This window comes from Labrus bergylta, chromosome 4 (assembly GCF_963930695.1).
Source record: "Labrus bergylta chromosome 4, fLabBer1.1, whole genome shotgun sequence".
NCBI lineage: Eukaryota > Metazoa > Chordata > Actinopteri > Labriformes > Labridae > Labrus > Labrus bergylta.
This window is the reverse complement of record NC_089198.1, coordinates 9,968,956-9,991,081: the sequence shown is the minus strand read 5'-3', so window position 1 is coordinate 9,991,081 and position 22,126 is coordinate 9,968,956. Positions and strand designations below refer to the sequence as shown.

The following is a 22,126-nucleotide window of genomic DNA, read 5'->3' as shown; positions in this document are numbered from 1 at the left end:
AGACCTTTTTTAATAAAATGATCGTCTCCAATTATTTTTAATACTTTTTATTGTGTCGTGTAAGCTTGCCAAAAGTGCATAACTTTGCACTTATATTTATATTTATAATGCCAATTTGGGTTTTTCTACCTGAGCAAAACAACCTTAACAGCCTGGAAGTGGTACTGTTTTTTGCACTTCATAGCTGTCCTGTACTGATTACACTGGTGAGTACAATGATCAATACAATAAACAATAAGCCCTGACACTGCAGATTGCACATTTAGAATAGAGCTCTTTTGCATTGGAAATAAAGTGAAACATCTGTCAGTCAGTGGCTTTAAAACCATGCAGTATTTGTAAAACTGAGGAATTACTCATTTAATTGCATCCTACAGTTGGATGCATTGTTTTATGTAGACACAGCATGCATTGCTCAAAGCAAAATTACATTTAATTAAGCTTTTTTAGAGTCCCCGGTGCTGTAGTGCAGGAGACTCTGCAAAGTCTAGATGACACTGTGCTGCTGGATTGTAGTTTAACAGCTGATTCGATCCACTGTGCTGTTAGCAAGACGCATCCTGGCTATTTATGGCAGACGCCCCTACAACGAGGCCACTCTCTTCAGTCCATACATGGCTGCTGTGGGATGAGGTTACCAAGCCGATTTTGGCCCGCACTCCCCAAACGCCTTCGAAAGAGTGTTGTGTTGACTTTCACCGTCAGTCTAAACTATCAGACCCGGGCCCCCGAATGTGGCTTACAAGAATGGTCATTTAAAGAGCCACATTTTCTAACTTTTAGAAAAGTTTGAAGAACCACTTATTGTAGGAGTATTAGTCAGTTTTAACCCTAACCGTTTTTAGGGCATTTTTCTCAGCTTCATCACATCTTTGAGTCCCTCACTTCTTTCCTGCATACCCCTCTCTCTCTCTCTCTCTCTCTCTCTCGTTCTCTCTCCCCCTCTCCCTTCGTCCTTTTCTTCTTTGCACTGCTGTTCCTGGACTGATTTATTAGACCCCGTGCAGCAGAGCTGGTGGGAAAGCACCGGGCTATAATTGTCGGCTGCTGAGGGTTGGACCTGCTTCACGGTGACGACTCTGGATTCTCTCTTTGGGTTTACCTGCTCACACCTGCGCCGCCTGCCTCCTCAGCATCTGCTTTGTTCTGAATGAGGGACTAGTGAAACCCTCTTGTAGTATCATTTTTCTACTGTCAGGATAAATGGACTTCACCTGTGAGAACCGAGATCATTGTAAGTATTGTTCTCTCTTTCCTATTTTGATTGTATGCATGCTGATTTGATGAGTAAGATACACAAAGTTATTACATAATGAATCCAACAACTGTTTATAATTCAGCTCTTTGTTGAGTAGACAAATTAGGATTCTTGGGGACATGACATGTAGATAAAAAAGATGACTGACTATTATTTTACTTATCATAAAGAAATCTTTATAATAACTTTTGATATGTCTCTATGAAACCTTTCTTTACTGAATGACGGCACCTGATCTAATACATTATCTTTGGCAGTAAATATAGATATGTTTATACCAGTTAATATACGGTATGTTTATTGTGTCAACAGGGCAATTTTGTTACCATCAGTCATAGTTCAAACCAAATTATATTAATATTGATCACTTCATTTGCAGAGTCTGTGGTGCCCAATGAAATCAGACTGGTTCAGAATCTTGCCAGTGCAAAGTTACAGGGCATTAGCACTTTTTCATAATGTCAGGCAAAGTTCTCTGGGGAGTTCAGTTTTTAATAGTCAGTTTATGAATTGTATCTTCTTATGTATTTCATTGCATCTTATTAGTTTATATGAAAAGTTTATATTAGTGAAGACAAACGTTGGTGGCAAAACTCTGCAGGAGAAGCTTCTGGTTTACGTCCCCAACCCCGGAGGACTCGACGTGGTGTCCCAACTTAAGCCCCCCTGTTGTTGCTCTGTGCCGTCTCAAGTAACCTCTTGGGTATTAGCATTCCAGGCTCCAGATTGTGGCTGTATGTATGTATGGTGGTATGTGTGTGCAGCTGATCTATCAGCTGGTTGTTGGGGGAGTGTGTTGTTCCAACTCCGGGCCAGGCGTCACTTCTCCACAGTTTTTGTTTTTATACCGTGTGTGTGTGTGTGTGTGTGTGTGTGTGAGTGTGTGTGACTTGTGCAGCAGTTGCTTGGTGCTTTGCACCTGCTGCAGGCTTCAAAATGAATAGACAGGTTTACTGGCCAGCCCCATGCTTGACCTTCTGCAACTGGATTCTGTTCTTCTAAGTACTGGAATAGAGAGTTTGAATTGTTCTGTATTACCAACTAACTGCGACACATGCATTTTATTTCATAAAGGCCTACTTTACTTTAAATGCATTGAAAAAAAGTTAAATTGAATGCACTTTTCTGTCTTACTTGAAGCACTTCAAAGCTTATTTGTTAATCAAATAAGTCTTCCAAATACGAAAACACTTGTGTAAAATTGAAAATGTTTTTAAAATTGTATTTCAGGTATGTTTTAGTTGTGAAAAACATTGTAGATCGTTTTTTTTTAATGTAGCAAAATGATAAAATATAGCTCCAATTGTATGCTGTTAGTTTTCACAAACGATATTGGCAGAAGCTGCTGGTTTCCAGTTGTAGAAAATGTTTCTTGTTCTTGTGCCCAAACTCCCATCTTTGGAGCAATCAACATTTTTTTTTTTAATCCTCCTGCTCATATTTGATCTCCCCTCCTTATTGGAGGTACAATCAAACTGACCCCAACAAAAATATCTCCTGTCATATTTGTATTCAACAGGTGTGTGTGACCTGTTGCATATGGCCTCATGCACCGGTTAGCTTGTTGCTTGTACTCGGCACCATCTCTGATCGTCCCTGCTGTCTGCTGTCACTGTCAGCACTTAGTATGTCAGAACGCAGAGAGCTGTCTGCAGGCTCCTGCTGGCCTGCTAATATGCTGACCTCTTTCAGAACGTGTTACTCCTGTTTGGGTAACACGTGAGATGAATCAGTGATGATTACATGCTCACTTTTAATTGGGATTTGGATACTTATTGCACAGTAATGCTAATGATTTTAATGTCTTTGCATGATATGTACTATTTTTAACTTAGTAATGGACAAGCAATGACGTATTGTATGTACTGATGATTGATGTATTGTAGCCATTGTTAATATTAAACAAAGGGAAGGGAGAAAATCTGTTCAATGCAGACAGACAAATCAGGGGGGGAAATAAAAACTCCATCACCAGTGAAGGTCAGAGAGAACAAAGGTACATGACTGACTGAAAAATGCTGACTGCTCTGCATTTTGCTCAAAGATGAACTGGTATTAAGATAGAGGGAGACTAAATAAACACAGGGATGATGAAGGTGAAGGTGTGAACAATCAGGGCGGGGCATGCAAACACACAGGCAGGAAGTAAGGCTTCAGAAGGTATAGATGACAGGATGAGTATCAAAATAAAACAGGAAATATCATAAACAAAAAAGCAAGTAGGGAAATAACGACAGGAATAATTTTACATAAAGTATTTAATCAAAATGTTTACTGACAGATGGTATCACTAATATTGTTGCTTACTATTAATCACATGATTTGATAATTTTAATTAGAAGACATTATTGGAAGGAAATATGACATGAAATTATTTGTTGTTACTATGATAAAGATGCAGGTATAGTTTCAGATTGTTTTAAGATGTGGCAGACACAAATGGAATTTATTGCCGCTGTGTATTGGAAAGAATCTGCCAATATGAATATTTACATAAAAAGAGGAATAATAATAATTCAGTATACCTCCACAATGTAATATGAGCATAATGTGAGCAAGGGGCTCTATCATGATTATGTAAATGTTATTGATGTTCGATCTTAATATGAAGTTATATAAAATTCTTAACACAAATGATATATGTGATCTTAACAGTGTGATCTGCATTTGTATTTATAATAGTTACTGTAACATCTGACATAACAACACTACTTTTTGTGCGGCTAAAAAAGGAATCATCTAAAAGAACCAGTAAAAGAAATATTTTCATGTTTATAAAAAAAAACCAACAAGAGTGTATTTGATAACTGATATCACAGAACAGATATATGGCAGTAAACAAGTGTATTTATATTTTCTTACAACCTGTCATTAAAATTAAAAGAAATTAATGCAATCATTCCAATTGTATGTACATTTTATCTCATGTAGTTTCTACAGTCCTGACCAGGTCATTTGGTGTTGTACGTCCCAAATTAATGAAAGTTCATCTCTGAAGCTTTGCTACAATTAAAAATCTATTCTGCAGCATAATCTTCTATACGATTATCACCATTGCTTTAGTGCATATCTTTACAATTATTCAAATAAATAAGAGAGCCAAAAAGAACATTATTGTCATGTAACTATGATAAATCGACTCTGACTCATTTCAGATTGCCTCAAAATTGAGCATCATATGGAGAGTTTGGATTCAAATATCAAATAATTTACATTTTGAATATAGCACTGAATGTATGAATCAGTATGGCTCTTGTGATGTGTTACTTCTAGTTACGTCATCATGTTACATAATGAGAAAATGAAGAGCATGAAGATGTTCCTGGATGATGTAATTTAAAGAGATGATAGCCAAACTCCCTGAATAACCATTTCTAGCCTGACATGCTCCTCATCTTCAAACATACTGCCCCTATCCATCGCTCTCTCTCTGGTGCCTCTTTCTCTCTCTCGCTCTCTGTTGCAATGTTTGAGTTGCAGGACTTCTTCAGTGTCTCTCCTCCTTAAAGCACTGAGCTCTGTGCTCATTGATATCCATATAAGAGCAGAGCAGGCAGATTTCTGCACCGGGCGTCTGGCAGAATTGATGCAAGGCAGCAGAGAGGAATGCAGAGCTGCATCTAAAGAGTGAACAGCCAGAGTAAATGTTTAAGAAAGGAGGGAACATCAGGCTCCCACTTGAGCCATGTGTGTGTGTGTTTGTGTGTTGTGTGACTCATGCACTTATAACCAGTTTCACATTAGATTTAGGTTGAATTTAAAGTAGATGGTTTGTGGAAAATGCAGCTTCCTAACGCAAGGGTCGGACTAAGATCTTAAAAACTGCTTCAACAGGTAGCTAAAGAGTTTCCTCACTCTGAGTATAGAAAACCAAATGAGCTGTTCAGTGCTGAACATATTTTAATACACATAACTTATTTTGTAATCTGTTCCCAAAGTGCATCTTGAAATATGGGAAAAACAAGTTTCAGGTACGCTGCTCCTGCAGCTTGGGAATCTGCTGCTGGTGGATTTGGGGTCTGGGTGAGCTAGTCTCTATAAATCATTTTTTAAAAGTAGATGGAAGGTGTTGGAGGACAATGCATCAGGTTGTAGATGCTTGGTCTAATGACTTTCCGCTCTGTAACCATAGATACAGTATGTTGACCTGTGTTTTGTAATTTTTTATGTGTTGCATGTTGGTAACTTGTTAAATGTTGCTGCTGCTCGTCTTGACCAGGAAGCTCTTGTAAAAAGGGATGCTTAAACTCTTATGTCATATAAAGTCATGTTGGTGCTTTATGGCTTTATGGTTAATGTTCCATTTAATCTGCACAAATATCTTTAAAATAATGTGTGAAATAGCTGCAGCGTCCTGGGAAGTGTCAGTGTGAGTCTGTATTATTGTGGTGATCTGGTTTGTTTGGGTTCAGGGTGAAAAATGCTGTAACATTTACTTTGGAATCTCAACCCAGAAGACTTTCTAGTTAGTGAAAGTTTGGCCTGTTAAAAGGAAGTCTGTGCTCAACTGGAGTAAGTCGTAATGTACATCACAGAGAGCGTTAAGCTCAGTAAATCTGAGGCTGCATATTCACACTGAAACAAGGCATCACGTGGTGTTGCTTTCCACAGGGGGGAAAGTTCATCCTCAGTTGAAACCCCTGTATGACCGGTACGATGCTAAGCTTCACAGCTTCAAGTTTGATTAGCAAAGAGATGCTTTGATGTTTTGCTCCCTCTGGGATTTTGTTGAGGAACCCGCCTCGTGGTGTTTACGTGATGTCATAGGTGTAAGACATCCTGTGTTGCGAGATGAAATCGTTGAGCTGAGTTTCAAACTATAATTGGTTCTTTGACCCGAGGGACGATTAAAGTCAGAGCACAGTGGTCTCATTGCTGCGAGGTTTTTTTTTTTTTTGTTGTAGCTGGTGACGTGTGAAGATCAGAAAACTCATTGACAGAGAGAAATAGAACGGACAGCTGAGGTGATGAGTGCTTATTAGAAAGCAGTGCTTAACAGACTGCGGGCCTTTTCGATTTACCGTTTATGTGCAGATAAAAATACTCAAATTGACAGTACTTCTAAAAGTGTTAAGTAGTAATATATTTAAATTAGAAAATGGTAAATCTCTTCTAACACCCTTTATGTTTTATGTTGTTTATTTATTTTTTTACCATGACAATTAAAAGCTTCAGGAGCTTATTTATTAAACATAAAAGTGACAAATGGCTACAAGAAAAAGCAGAAAAAAAGCTGCAGATTATGCAATTAAATTATAAGACTTGAAGGACTTTTGTAGACGGATCAGCCCTTAAACACAAGACAGTATTTGTCCTGAAATCACTGTCAACATGTAAAATCTTAGAGGTCTGATATCCAGATGTGTAACCTGTTCACAGCTCATGATGAGTGACTCACACAAGTTCTCGTGTTGTAATCTACAGCCCCACCTGTGGTTTACTGCAGTTTGGTTGCTCGGAAGACCAAAAGTATTTTGTCTTATGCCAGCGTGGTTTACTTCTAAGAAAGGCTCTATGGAGTGTCAGCCGGTCTTATGAAATGTGCTTTATAAATATACTCTTTTTGGCTTGACTCACGAGTGCTTGTGCCTTCTTTTGATCGTGTAAAATGTGTGCAACCAGTGAGACAGAAGGGGGATGACAGGATGTATCATGTTTGTTGCTGCAGAAGCTGGCATGGAAGCAAAGATCAGAGGGGTAAACAGAGACATAAAAAAAAAGTGACATAGAGAGAGACAGGGCGAAGAAGAATATGTATGAAGTGGAAAAAAACATGCAAGAAAGAGGAGCGACAGAAGGAGTTAAGGAAGGAAAGGAAGTCTGAGTAAGGAGAGTCAGAGGATCCAGAGAGATGAAATACCAGGGATGACAAATCTGCAGAACGCAAAAGTACAAGAAGTGAGAAAGAAAAACAAGTCAGAGCAGCGAGCAGGCGTGGAGTCAGTCCCTTGGTAAACAGACGGCCGGCCGGCTGACAGGGTGACCTCTCCACCGCGGCAGCCACTCACAACACTTGTTGCCTTATTAGGGGTGTCTACAGGGAGCAGAGGCAGGGTAGGAAAGGTGGGGGGGGTCTGTGTGTAAAGGGTGAGAAAAGCGTCAGACGGACGAGGTGAGTGAGTGTGCAAGTTAGCAAGACAAAGACAGTTGAAAAGTGTATGACAAGTGAAACAGCTGGATTTCTATTATAGGGGTTCAAATCACTTTGACTTCAGAATGGTGTTTTCCCACCCAGCTGTTGTGACACACTTTGGATTATTTATTAATAATACGCATCATATTTTTATCACACTGATGATTTTTAAAGGAAAGAAGCTCAAAATGTAGTTCGTTTCTCCCGACATGTTTTTTTCCACACTAATGCAAAGATAATTAGAAGGAAAGTTGCAGACTGATCGATGCATTACTTCTTAGTTCTTCAAGTTCATTGGCGCAAAAGACAGAAGATTAAAATAAGACAGAAGTAGACAGTAGTGCACAGTGGTGGCTGGTCAATAGAGGGCGCTAGGGTGCTGCCCATCCACTCCCCACTAGGAGGATGACAGACCTTCATTAAATAAGATTTTTTTTAAATTTGTTTACAACAAAGGCATGCAACATTTTAAAAGGGCAAAGTAAATATTTAGTAGTTATTATTAATCTCCTACAAACATTTAGATTTAAAACTTCTTGTCTAAAGTTACTGATTACTGAAGACCCTAATTTCACTTTAAAAAGCACTATTTTCAGATTGTAAAGAGACATTTATTCTGCACCTTGTCTTGTTTGTCTATGTAAAATTTTCACGTTGTAACATTTTCAAAAGAAACGATGCGCAGACCGTCTCTATGACACACTTTTACTTTTTCAAATAAGAAACAGAAATAAGGGTAGGAGGAGTTAATTCATCAACTTTTTAAATGATCAAGGAGACGCTTTAGTATGCATGTGAGTATTTGTTTATCTCACTGCAAGGGCAGAAGTGACCGTGATGTAATGATCGATTATGTGACCAGACACTTTAATCTCCAATACCTCCTCGTCAGACTCCAATAGTCACACTACCTGGTTTGATGACTGAGTGGGAGTCATCCTCTATTGGATAACACTGTGTCTCCGCCCACTCTTTCTACTGAAGCTGTATCAATTACGTTCAGGAGTGTCATTTTATTTATTTTTTATTTTCTTTTACAAATTGCTCTCGGTGCTGGTTGTAATGAGAAAAGATTAGAAGTGTAGAAGGAAATTATGAAAACTGTTCTTCTGCATTTCATTTGGCAACCTAATTAGCTAAACTGTCATTCAGACAAAGCTTTCAGTGGAAAACTCACAACCATAATAAACCATTCGTACGTGGAATTCATAATGTCATGATCTTGTGGACTCTAGCTGTTAAAAGTAGACTAGACAAAGATATCACAGCATTAGGTAACAGGGTTGATTATCACACAATTTTGGCTTTAGCTTTGGGAAGTTTGATGAGCTCCTGATGTGTGTGTGTGTGTGTGTGTGTTTAGTACACCATCTGACTTCCAGCAGCCCTGGTCTGGACCCTTTACCACCCCCTGCAGCCCTGCTGGCACCCTCCTCCAATCCTGTCCCAGCGTTTTTATCATCAAGGCTAATTTCTGCCTGTAATCTGATTAGGGCTCTGAGCTGCTTTAGCACCCTGCTGTGCTGTCTCTCTCCCTCAGCTCCCTTTGCGTGCACACACACACACACACGGACATGCGCACACACACACACACATGCACACACATTCTGTATGACAGCCAGTGTTTGCAGGCTGGAGTTTTTGCTGTGTAGCCAAGGGCGGTCAGTCTGCTGTGGCCGTGTTCTTGTCAGTGTGTGTGTGTGTGTGTGTGTGTGTGTGTGTGTGAGAGAGACCTCCATCCTTTCCTGCCTGTCTGCTGTTTGCCGGTTGCTGCCCTCGCCTCCACCTCTGTCAGTCCTGCTGTTCACCTCCATCAACTTCCGCTGTGACCGAAGGAGATCCTAGCAGCGGGGCATCCTTCTGTTCTTCTTCCTAAACATGTTTCGAAACCCATGGATCTCTAGTTACCATGTGAACCATGTGCAGCCTTGTGGCCAAGGTAAGGCCTGCGAGAATGGAAGGATTGATCCAGTTGTAGGACGACTTACATAACCCAGAGTATCACTAACTCTACCCTCTGCTGTAGGGACTTTGCTCATGTAATTTAGCTTCTTGCTTTCATTGTTGACTCCTTATCATGTTTTGTTTGCTCACTTGGATTGGATGAAATAAGAATTCATGACGTAAGATTGGAAGAATTAGCGGAAGTATTCCGGGATTTAGGGATTTGAGAGAGATTTACCGTATCAAAACATTGAACTACTACTATTGGCATGTGTATTGACAACAAATGTGACTGAGGAGTAAAAGATCATTTTAACACATTGATTAGATGCTGTACACTCAACAGGTGTGTGCAGGTTACCGGTATGTATCTCCCTGTTTCCTCCACTTTGATGTTGTACCTCTATCATCTCCTGTTGAGACGTAGAAGTGCTGCAGCCCTTCCAAACAGATTGTGTGCAAGTGAAGGCTAGAGAGTCTATTTTGCACCTCTGAATATTTATAGAAAATCCCTCTCCTCACCGTGCTCACTTTGGGACAGTCAGCAGCATAAGCTGATCTCTGGCACTGCCAGCTTTGAGCCTTGTGTACTGCTTGTTTTGTTGACAACCTGAAGGCGTTTCCAAGGAAAGCTGAACTGACTTCTGTGCAAGGGGCTTTCCAGAAAAGAAAAATAGACTGTTAAACGTTAAGCGCAACTCCACAAGGGTCCCGCCTGCTCAAAAAACATGGCCTTACTAATTTAGGTAATGAAAGAAGAGAATCAAAGTTGTCTCATCTCGTCATCTAGAATCAGTTCTTTACATCCCAAGGACAACACAAATGATGCAGTCGTTTCATTCAAAATGAAGACCTCCAACTCAGATTTCTGGCTACATATGTGTCTAATTCTGATTAGTTTATTGCATCACATCACATTCTTCCAAAGCACAGTGTAGTCCTTGAACTTAATCATGAGGGTGTCTTTCTACCTCCACTACGTTCACTTCCTCACTGTCTCTCCTGCCAAACGTTCTTGTTATGTATTGCCACACCGTCTTCAGAGACCAAAATAAGAAGGAGGTGTTCTGAAGGCGTCTGGAGCAGTAACAGGATCTGTCTCCTATACTGGGGTATAACTTTACAACGAGGCTGCTGTTGCCATGACGTGAGCGCGAAAGGGTCGCGTCAAGCTGGGAACTGGGTGTGAACTTTCTGAGTTACTGAAAAGTGACTCATACTGAGGCTGGAAGTTTCCTGTCAGAACCTTTAAGGCACATTGTTGATGTTTACTTTGACAGACAGACCGTGCCCTCTCTAATTGAACTCTTAGGTAATAATCCGAGTACGGTCAAGTCAGTTTATAACACAGATTTAAAACCGCAAGATAGTCCTTTACCAAAGGACGTAGATGAAGACATCGAGTTAAAGAATGGGAGAAAAAGGTTAAAAATAGTTTAAATGACCACATAGCAGTAGAAATGTCCACTGCAGTGCATTAACAAATATCATTATGAGTAAAAGATTTACAAAACTTTACAACAAAGAACTATCAGGGTTGAAAGTCAAAAAGAAAGTCAAAAAGTTGCGACCGTGCAGTGATGTGAGATGCTTTGTAGTTCTACCCTGCAGGTTGTTTAGATCAAAAACCACACTGAAAAACACCACAGGCTAAATCTCCGACAACAAGTCGATGAAATAAGATTAAAGAGGCCCAATTTGGGTAACACATCTGAGTTCAAAGGCTAATTCACTTCCCAAACACTGCACAGCAGCTTATCATGCTATTAGACAGGATTTTACAAGTCTGAGCAACTGTCATTTTATCCCCAATCTTGACCACTTGAAAAGTAAACAGCTAATTAAACGGGTTTATGTTAATGCCAGAAAAAAAAAACTCTTAAAAATCAGAAACATCTTTTCCTACTCAGTTGGGTGAAGACTGATTCTTGTTTCTCTTCTTAGGAATTGAATCTGAAGCTCCTACCAAACTTTGCAGCTCCATCTCTCTGCCAACAGAAACTTTAAGGTGAGCTTTTTTTTGGACGTGGGTTGTTGGATTGTTTTATCTCACATGGACCAGCAGTCTAAGAGTCTTTGTGGTTTTAGTTTATACATTGGAGCTACAGAGTCACCTCGTTGTGTTTTCTAAGACCATTTACATTCTTCTCATTTTTTTCCTCATCATCAAGATGTGGATATGGAAGCCCATAGGTTAACTCCAGTACACCGCTTTAGCTTACCGTGCACAGTAAGCATTAAAAGCTGGGGATGCCTGGAACAGCTTATCTTAAGACACTTTTTTGATCACATGACGTTATGGTCATAACACCTCCTCCAGGAGCACAAAGCCCTCCTTTGCAGAAGTTTACAGTGTCGCATTAAGCTTCAGCATGGTAAGCTAAAGGTAAGCTCATGGAGCAAGTTAGATCAAATAAACCAAATAAACAATTGTAATTATGTACTTTATTTTGTACTAAACAGTTTTGAAACAGGAACTTTTCCTGAAAATTAAGAGAAGGATGTGAAAGATCAGAAAAGGCAACACAATAAGAAGCTTGTTTGTGTTTTATGTTATATATAGCATAGGGAAGCTAAAGAGAGACAGGAAATGTTGGGAGGAGAGAGAGGGGTTTACATGCAGCAGAGGGCCGAGGTTGGATTTGAACCCACGGCTGCTGCAACGTAAGTCCTCTGTACACGGGGAGCGCGACATAACAGGCTCCGGCAGTTTTGGGGCGCTGGAGGCATGCCCCATGTATGGAGGCTGTAGGCGGTCCAGGTTCAAATCACGCCTGTGGCTCCTTTCCAGCATGCAATTCCCCTCTCTCTCTCTCTCTCTCTCTCTCTCTCTCTCTCTCTCTCCCTGATTTCGTATCTCTCCATTAATGACACAAAAAGCCCAAAAAGAAATATAAAAAAAAAAAAAAAATCTCTTGCAGTTTTGAAATGCCTAATCTCATTTCCATGACTCCATAAGAGTACAATTTGATCTTTTACAGAAGGTTCAAACTCTCTCTAATGTTTTAAGAGCTTTGTATATTATCACAAATTGTTTATAAGAATTAATGATAATTGTTATCTGGAAATTATAAATCTTTTTTAAGACAAATAATTTATCAACCTGTGAAATATTTTTGGGAAGCTTTTCGTCAAATGAAGGAAGGGATAGTTTACTCTTGTGCAAGCTGTTGTAGCATGGCGACTTAGGAGAAGAGCTTGATTGTCTTTTTCCACTTGGAGGAGAATCAGGACTTGATGACATAGTTCTTAAGCTGGATCCCGCTGGCGGTGACACCAGCTGATCGTCACCTTTACCTGCCATCACCTCTTTAAGACATGTTTGAGACAGAGTCGCTGGCCAAGCACAGTTGGAGCTGGTTTTATTCTAAATCAAGCATCAAAACATAAAAAAGCACTTTGACATTTTATTATTATATTGTTCATTTGTTTTTTTAATCGACTATTTTATATAAATATTTACTCTGCATTTTTAGAATTCGTAATTATAAAACATTGATCTGGTTTCTCTCTTTGTCTTCCTTTGAAGTTTTCAGAGTGACTTTTCCTTGGCTGACAAGACCGCCTTGGTCAAGAGTGTTTCAACCACAGATGCCAAACGTCTGGCAGTCCTTCCGAAGGGTTTGTATTGATTCTTACCAAACTCCATAACTAAGAGTAAAACAAATGGTTGGATTTCTTTTAATTCTGTGAAACTAAATGTTCATTTTTGATTCAACATTCAGTTTCAGAGTTGAAGAAATACTTTGAAGGATCTGTCAAACAGGATTTCAGTATGAACAGGTACCTTCAGATCTCAATACATGAGCTTTAGACCTAAAGACATCCTGATGCTTTCATAAAGTGTAACTCATGACAATCAGTTGCTCACCTTTGTCCCTCCCCTTTTGTTTTCTGACAGGAAGGAGAGGATAGCTCGGCGGCTGGAGGGGATTGAAAGCGATGCTCCGCCTGCTCTGGTGCCCGGTGGTTTGGTAGCCAACAGAATGCTGGAGGAGGATCCTCCGCGATACACCCGCGCCTCCGATAACTGTGAGCCATGTGTGATGGGTAAGCATGGCACGATGCACTGCAAGAGTTCTGTATATGATGCTGCCTATAGACAAATTCTAGGCTGGTTTGTAGCTGCCATTACTGCGGTGGCATCTCAGCGTCTGCTGCTGCCTGTTCACTGTGACAGCAGCTTTCAAAGTTGAACTATTATATTATTGTCTCGATCCATCTCTGAAGAATATCTTAGTCCTTTGCACGGCCAGTGAATGTGTGTTAAGTGTCCGCTCTCTTAGAGTGTGTTTTACGTTCACTCCCCGTTTTCTCACAAACCTTTCCTGACGGTTAGTAAACTGTAAATCTCCACAGGTTCTTCCTGAAAACCTTTACATTGCTGTAAAAGGTAAAGTTATGTAGAAAGTACTGTAAAAGGTAGGACATTTTCCATTTAAAGGACCGCTTGCAATCAAACACGCAGCTGATAAAAGGAAGATGCCACCGCAGTAATGGCTGCTTTTCAACTTCCGTTTCTTTTTCTCCAGATCGGTCTATAGTGAACTTGGATTGAAACTCCTGAAATGTTGATAGATGTGGTTATAGTAGGCAGCAGTACAGCATGGCCTGACATTCTGAAAGAAGTTTGTTTCACTGGAATGATTCCATACTTGTGTCATGTGTGATTAACAGTAGCAAGCCTTTCCATCATTAGGCAACTCAAGACAGACCTAAGATTGCAAAGTTTGTGGGCCTGTGCTCCCTAACACATTTTTTGCAATGGCAGCGAGTACAACCTCCATTTCAGATAACTTCTCATCAGCGTTTACTGTTGCTAGGTTACGCAAGTTATCTCATGGCACTTTCTCCTCCTTGGTCGTTACTGTTAAGCCTGTTTTAAATGTCCCTCCTATAAATGATTTTGAGGGAGAAGTGACATTGATGAGCGTGCAGTCTTCCAAAACTTTAATTATTTTCAACCAAGGGTGCTGTGATCGAGTGACAAAAGAAAACTGCTGACAAAGGGCATTTTTGAAGTTCAGCATTTTCAGTGGAACTGCAAAAAACGCCCTCAGCATTGCTAGACTGAGTGCTAAACTGATATAAACCGAGATAGCTGTTCACACATGACAGAAATGTGGCAGGATAGATCATTTAAATGTTGTCAGGAAATTATTTTGATAACTATTTCCCCTTTTTTAAAACAGTGAGGCGCTATAGTCGAGAGGAGCTGGAGTCCCCAAAGAAGCAGCCAGTACCTCAGGACAGATCCTCGCAGGTCAAAGCTGGTGTTGGCAACGCCCGTCAAGAGCCAATGTTGGTTTATGTTGACCCAGTGACGTTATCCACCACTTCTACACCAACATCTGGTTCCGCAGACCCCGCAAGCCTCAGTTCCAAGGCTGAGCGCATCGCACGCTACAAGGCCGAGCGCCGCCGGCAGCTTTCAGAGCGTTATGGCATCCAACTGGATCAGGAGTTGGATATTGATTACAAACCACGCTATCGTTCACGGCGTGATCCAGACGCCTCTGAGCGACAGACAGCTGTCTCACAAGAAAGAATCAAACAGGAAGCAGAGGAAAAAGAACAGGACCCAAGGGTGCCGTACCGTGCTGGAGTGGGCAGGGTTTACATGAGGACTCACCCAGATCCTGCATCTGTTTCTGCTTCCAGCCCCGCCCACTCAACCCAGGCCCCTCCCCCGACACAAGAACGGCCGAGGGGGTTTTCGGAGAAGGAAAGAGCGATGAACATGGAGAACTACCGGCGAGGCGGGGCTCAAGAGCGCTCGGCAAGAAGTAGAACCCAGGAGAACCATCCTCTCCCGGCCCAACAGCAGCAACGACTCGCCCACCATCAGGACGCCGCCCACCAGGAGCCAAGCCCCGCCTCCACCAGGGATTACAGTATCGCAGCAGTACCCAGCTCCCCTCGCACTGCCCGCCGGGCCTCCCTGCCCTCCACTCGCTACGGCATCTCACCTGGGGATTTATTCATCGAGCAGCAGGCCCAGAGCATCCTCAACAGGCAGGGGTGAGTTACAAAAACCTTCTTTAGTCATGAAGTATGGTGAAGCAACCAACGAAACATCTAGACATGGCTCTGAAACTGTGGTTAACTAGTGCCCAAAATATGATAGAGTTTGAGTAATCCAAGAAAATAAACATTTCTGATATTGGATTATGTCCAAAGTGAAAGAAAAAAACATCATCATTATGTCATCATACCATCAGCTATAAACAATAGACTTAGGATGGAAAAAGTGGTTGTTGCAAATGTAACGTCACCTATTGGTTTGTGGGACAACATTTGAATTGGAGCTGAGGTGAGAAAGTTGTGAAAGTTTTCGGCTTACTCTAGTGCTACCTTTGTTAGCTAGCTGCATCAGTAATTCAAGGGTTACATTGATGTAAATGGTGCGCTAAGGTTGGCTATCAAAACACAGGCTTGAAAAAAGATTGAAAGTGAAAGTGACTTGGGAATCACAGTCTGGCAAGGCCCTAAATCTTACCCCGCTTTACTGTAAATGAGACTAAAGCGAGCATTATCTGTATTGTATATGTTTGAAATTTAGGGTTGAGACCATTTAATCCTAAGAAAATTGTTGCTGGTTGTTGAAAACAAGTGAGAAGTATGGTTGTTTTCTCATCTGCTTGATTCAATTTGACCTATTCCACAAATGGGGTCGCCCTCTACTGGCCACTGAAAGAATGCAGGTTTAAGAGATTTCCATGATGGCTTCACTTTCCAAATTTCAGGGCTGCGTCCAGTTCTCAGAAATGGATTTGCCTCTGAAAGATCCATTGAATTCTAAATTTCATTCAAGCATATCAACACATCCTTCTGCATCACGCTAGTCTGCAATGTAGAACATGAACACATACAAGTTTCGACCCTCTCTGTACTGTGGACTACACATAGGAACCTGAATTATACATGGCAGTGTGTTTTTAAGCCTTTTTTGTTGTCCTGTTCACTTCCAATTGTCGCTGAGGTAGAGGTTGATTGGTTGAGTTCATGTTTCTCCAAACGAACCCCAATACAATTCAGACATTTTTACTTAAATTAAAAGAGACTTCATAAATTTCTAGGGGAGGGGGTTCACTTTTTGACACTGAATACTGTTCATAATAAACTGTGGGAGTTTTGGTTCAAATTAATATTGGTCATAATTAGGGTGTATAATATTTTGTAGGCACTGGGGGCCCCCTAGTGGCTGGGCCCCAGAAAGCTTCCCCCCCTATGTGTAGTCCTGTTCATGAAAACACAATTTAAGTGTATACTCTTACACTCATAACTTCATGATTTGGGGCAGTTGTAGCTAATCACTGGCCGCTACGCTCGCTTTCCTGCAGCTTCAAACAGCATCACAGGGTAAGGATCTTTCTAGACTGTAGGTCCAGCTCTGTCACTGTCCCTGCTCCAGTTTCACATAGAACGGCGTTCTGCGGAGCTCATCAGAGTAAAGGTTGCAGGGCAGCAGGGTAGATTGCAAGGTTGGTCTTTAGAGTTGATATGCTTTCCTTGCTTTGCCCCCTGTGCTAACCCTGATTGAAAAGCAGCCTGGTACATTAGAAAGAGCTTAGTGGAACTGTCTCTTATAATCTTTAATATGCTACCACAAAAGAAAGTACAATTATTAGTTGTGAACTTGAGTTGATGACGTTTTAGACGGGTAACATACTGCACAATGAACCAAATCCTAAAAAAAAGGAATGTGTATTTCTACTGAGATTAAGACATGACATCAGCCACAACAACAAAATATAGATTATAACATCTTAGATATATTTAAAAAGCCTGAATGAAAAAATCTAAACATATGCAGAGGATTTGGAACTGATCCTCTTCCTCAGCATTTGAAAATAATCCTAATGATTGATCTGTTAGTGCAGCTTACTCTGCTCTGATCTGTATGAAATGATTCTCTAAGGACTCTGCTCCTGCATTATTTCATAGCCTGGCCGCCCTGTCAAAGAGTGACTGGTCTCTCAACCCAGACTCTGAGAGTGACACTCAGACAGTCTTCAGCTGCCCTTCAAGGTAATGTCACAGAGTGTCATCTGTGTGAAGAACTTACAGAGCGCCAAAGTTCACCGGGTGTATGTCTTTGAGCTGGCTAGTAATCTTATGCAACTGAGTTGGGTTTATTTTTTTCTTATTTTTGCAGTCATATCTTTTCAATAAGTGTTCATGGGTCTTAAATTATGGAAGGCTAAACATGTGTCTCCAAAGCTTTGTTATAGGTCTGTAATTTCTAAAAACTCCTAAAAAAATAAATATACCAAGATAATATGCCAGCATTTTCTTTTTCAAAACATGTTCTCGGTGGACTTGCTGCGACCTTGTTACAGAGAATATATCTCATAACAGAGAGATGTTTTATTTAATGTATTAATACTTCCCTTCAATATAACTTTTCTCATTGTCTCTCTTGTTTTAAGTGTTTCAAGTTTGTTGATCTTTCATCAGTAACTTAGTAGAACAACTAAACAGAAGCCATATACTATTAGATATACATATTACTATTATACTATAGAATCAGGCAGTGCGGGTTAAAATCCGTCCTTAGCCATTTGTCGTTTCCAACACTCTCTCTCCCCGATTTCTGACTCTATCCACTGTACCGTCTCTCCAATAAAGGCACAATAATCCCAAAAGTAAATCTAAAAAAAGAGAAAGAATAACAAACAGAAGAGTAATAGCTGCAGAATAGTAAACCATTCCCCAATGGGTGTAAAACTATGAATACTCTGGTTAAACGTCTCTTTGAGCTTGTATCAAACTTCATGTTTGCGATCAGAGTTAGAGGAAGAATCTGTGCTTACTCTGAATCTTGTCCAGATATAACAAGAAGTAGGCATATCTAACCCTCTTGTTGTTACAACTCTTCTGTCACATGAGTTGTGAGATCTCTAAACATAAGCAAACTCAGAGCTCTAAAAATCGGACAATTTATCCCTTAAGAACGATAGCATCCCCTGCATGTAGACCGTTGTTAAATGAATGTGTGTAGGGTTTCATAGCAGTTGAGTGGTGTTAATGAACCAGAGTTGATGGGCTGACAACATTAGTCAGCTCCATGCCATGACCCGGTCAGTCCCAGACCCACCAACTCAGCAGCTGAGACTGCACTCACATCACCCCCTCCTCGGATTCTCACCTATGAAATTACATCTGAGTCTTAAACCGTCAGTGACTTTGACAATGTTGTATCATAAGACATGCATTAACCCCCTTTTCCTCATTTGATTTGGCACTGAAAGGCACATAGAGAGGGACATATTACAACAATTATTTTATATTCTTTGGTTACACTCAGTGGTCCATGGAGGGTTTAGAAACTGAAGGTCCATGGGTGTACATGTACAGTGGCCCAGATACGCGACATAGCGGGCAGGATGATACCCTGTGAAAAGATGAGGGTCCAGGGTCAGCCTTTGAGCAGTAAGGACAGGTGAACTTCCTGAAGGCATGTCAAGCTTGGTCAGACTTTTCTAGAAAGTGTGAACACAGCCTGAATTATTTTTATTGGTACACACAAAAAACAGCATCTGTTCTTTCATGGTTCATTTGTCAAACAATATAGTTTCTCCATAAAAAGGAAACCAAAATATTCCCTGTCACCTATTTCTCAGAAGAGTATGTTCTGATCCCTTTCTGCCAGGTTACATATATGCAACTGCCGCTGAATAAAATGCATCCTTATTAGCTGCTTACAGTGTGGTAGCTAGTATAGAGATGAAGTATCACAAGCACTGTGTAAGTCCTTCATGTCGTGTCAGAGCAGAGGCCCATCAATTATGTCTGGCTTAGTGGTCTACAATGAGATTAAGGCAACCTTTGGCTACCAGAGGTCATGGGGTTGTAGATGAAAATAGTTCTAGTTCTGTTACTTTTTTGGCACGAAGACATCCAAGAGAGAGAGAGAGAGAGAAAGAGTTGTTGAACCAAGACCGGGGGCATGCTGCTACTTGACCTCGTTGCAATCCTACTGCAGGATTTTAGATCACAACTTGTCCCTGTGGTTGTTTCATGTCATTTATTTTTATGCAATGAAATGTTTCACAATATACATTTGGGTTTCCATATTGATAAGATTCTTAATATGCAAGACTACAGATTTTAGTGCAAACCAGTCATAGCACGTATTCAAACGTTTAAACGTTTAATTGCTTAGCTGACTAGACAGTTTACATTGTCGCCTTTGTTAATGGGCAATAGAATTAGTTGCTGGTTAAAAAAAATCAATGAAGGCCCAGAATGCAGGTCTAATGTTTGTGCCTTAGCAGCCGCCCGCCTCTAGCTAGGGCTGTAGCTCCGATTAATCGCTACTGCCCCACTACCATAATGCTCTAATAAAATCAACACAGTGGACGGATGGCAGCTCGTAGCACAGAGCGGTTTGGCAGTATTTTGATCAAGATAATGAAGATAAAGTTGTATGTTGGCTGTGTCAGGTTAAACTGGCAAGTAACTTATTAACCAGTACAGGCATGCAGACATTAATCTGAAAGGAGGCTGGTGGTGCTAGCATTGCTAACGTTAGTCACACTCAGCAAACCGATTTGAAATAGTTGTCCCGCAGAGGCTGTGATCCCGTGATTAGATGTGTTAAACAAATTTTGCTGAATTCAGACTGTTTTCTGAGCATTATCTTTCCTTTAGACTACTCAACTAGTCTGAATTAAAATTTGCATTTAATCAACAGTGAAATTAGTCGCTCTATGTAATTCAAACTACATAGATTTGATTTGCAAAGCTTGGGTGTCAAGTTTGTCTCCCCTACTTGACAGCTGGAAAAATAAGGCAATTACTATTTGAATTCAATGCTCTACTGAAAGTCTCTGTGTTGTTAAACAGTTGAATTTGTCAGGTTTTCTTTAGAAAAAATTTGGTATATGCCCTTGATGTGCTCCTTGTTTGATTTGAATTAACGGTTCGGAAAGTGGTGCAATACTGGAATTAAGAGTGACCCTTATTCATTCCTCTCTCCAAGAATCCGTGTAAGGGAACGATTGTCAAGGGATGAAACTGCCCAGAGGCCTCCTGACTGGAGTCCAGACAGGCACCAGGCTAACAGACAGCGTACGCAAGGAAACACTGCTCAGTATGCACCACAGCGCTCAGAACCCAACCAGCAAAGGACTGTGGCCCAGCCTCAGCCAAGCCCAGGCCACCATCCTGCCCATGGCCAAACAGCCTCCGTTCCTTCTGCTCCTGAGTACAAACACTCCGGCCCTGCTGCTGACTCTCAGCCCTATTTGGCCATCCCCGCCCCAGTGGCTGCCGCTAGATTGTCGGGACCTCCAGAGGTACAACCAAGAAGGAGAGTGAGTGCTGACCAAATCCATGCTGCCCACAAGGAGGCAAGATTGGAGGCCAAGCAGGTCCTGAAAGAAGGGGTCCATACAGAGGGCCTGCTTAAGAGCAGGAAAGCTGTGTTGCCCTCAGAGATCCGCCGAAGGGAGAAGAGTGTGGATGATCCCCACAGGGGCTATCTTGAAGACATGGACTGGCAGAACTACAGCCAGGAAAGGAGGAGAATGAGCCAAGGAGAGGAAGACTGGGATCGGGAGAGGCCGAGGGAGCGAGGGAGGGAGAGAAATGTTGAGAGGATCAGAAACAGAGACAGCCATGACACCCAAGAGGAGAGGGTAGTTAGATCTTTGCAGCCTTCCCACTCCTCCTTGCACCAGCAGCGAAGGCAGCATCAGCAGTCAGAGCCTGTGTACCATCAAGAGCCCCACACACACCCACAGTATGAACCCAGGCAGAGACAACATGAACCTCAAATTCAACAGCAAGATACTCAGAGGCAGAACCAGTTCCAACACTCGAGACAGCCTCAAGAGGCTCAAAGACCACAGCAGTCTCAAAGACAGCAGGAGTACGACCTCCAAAGACAGGAGCCTCCGAGTCAGCAGCAATACTCCCACAGAAAACCACAAGAACCCCAGCTGGTTGAAGATTTAGTGCCTCAGAGGCAGCAGCAGCAGCAGCAGCAGCAGGATTCATCAGGGCACCACAGAGTCGACTCTGCCGTCTACCTCCAGAAGGGTTCTTCTTTGCCTCAGGCCAAACAAAGAAGCGTGGAGATGGCCGGAGGTCTCAAACCCAAGATACGTACCCGCTCCATGTCCGATATAGGTCTAAGCCAGCATTCTGCCATGTACCGCATGGAGAGGGCAGCGGCCAGCAGAGAGACATCAAGGGCAGTGCCTCCATCAGGGGTGGCTAACGGAGAAACGGGAAACCTGGACACCAGAGTGTCTGTAGCACAGCTGCGACACTCTTATCTGGAGAATGCAAACCGGAAACCTGACTTGTAGGTCCACTGGCATGGGCTCTGTGTTGAATCACTAAATACCTGCCTAACTGTGCACGTGTTGTCCTTAATATATGTGCAGCATATAACTTAAAAGCAAGATAAATGCTCTAACACCAAGATGCTGAAGATCGTTTTCACTTTCCCCTTGCCCACAGGTTTAAGGATGTTCCAAAGTCAAAAACAAATTTGACTTCTACTTACTTTTTAAAGTTACTTAAAGGATTGTGGCATCCATAAAAATGATCCACAAATTATGATAATTTCTGTACAACCTTCAGTGCCTATGATGCTACAAAAGGCTTTTGACGTTTATGCAAGGGCTCATTCACTCGTTCACCCCAAAAAAACCAACTCAAAAACACTTAAAAAGCAGAAACAAAACTTCTTACTAATTAGATTAGTTGTAACAGCTCAGTGCATCAGAAACAATAAATTATGATTCTTTAAAATAATGCTGATAGAATGTCATTCT

At 41.4% G+C, this 22,126-nt stretch overlaps 1 protein-coding gene across 17 annotated transcripts in view; it reads left to right on the top strand.

Moving 5' to 3' along the window:
• Positions 1 to 731: 731 nt before the first annotated feature.
• The window catches only part of LOC109997511 (supervillin), a 60,174-nt gene continuing 38,779 nt past the window's right edge, over positions 732 to 22,126 (top strand). For 6 of the 17 annotated variants that reach the window (XM_065953670.1, XM_065953674.1, XM_029280793.2 and 3 more), the window contains exons 1-7: positions 9,078 to 9,330; positions 11,280 to 11,343; positions 12,865 to 12,956; positions 13,061 to 13,118; positions 13,237 to 13,385; positions 14,528 to 15,356; positions 20,323 to 21,651. In XM_065953670.1, coding sequence (XP_065809742.1) covers positions 9,270 to 9,330; positions 11,280 to 11,343; positions 12,865 to 12,956; positions 13,061 to 13,118; positions 13,237 to 13,385; positions 14,528 to 15,356; positions 20,323 to 21,651 — 2,582 coding nt within the window. In that variant the 5' untranslated portion in view covers positions 9,078 to 9,269. Of the gene's footprint in view, positions 1,235 to 9,073; positions 9,331 to 11,279; positions 11,344 to 12,864; positions 12,957 to 13,060; positions 13,119 to 13,236; positions 13,386 to 14,527; positions 15,357 to 20,322; positions 21,652 to 22,126 lie in introns of those variants that run through there. The other 11 variants (XM_065953681.1, XM_065953680.1, XM_065953672.1 and 8 more) reach the window with 8 other exon arrangements.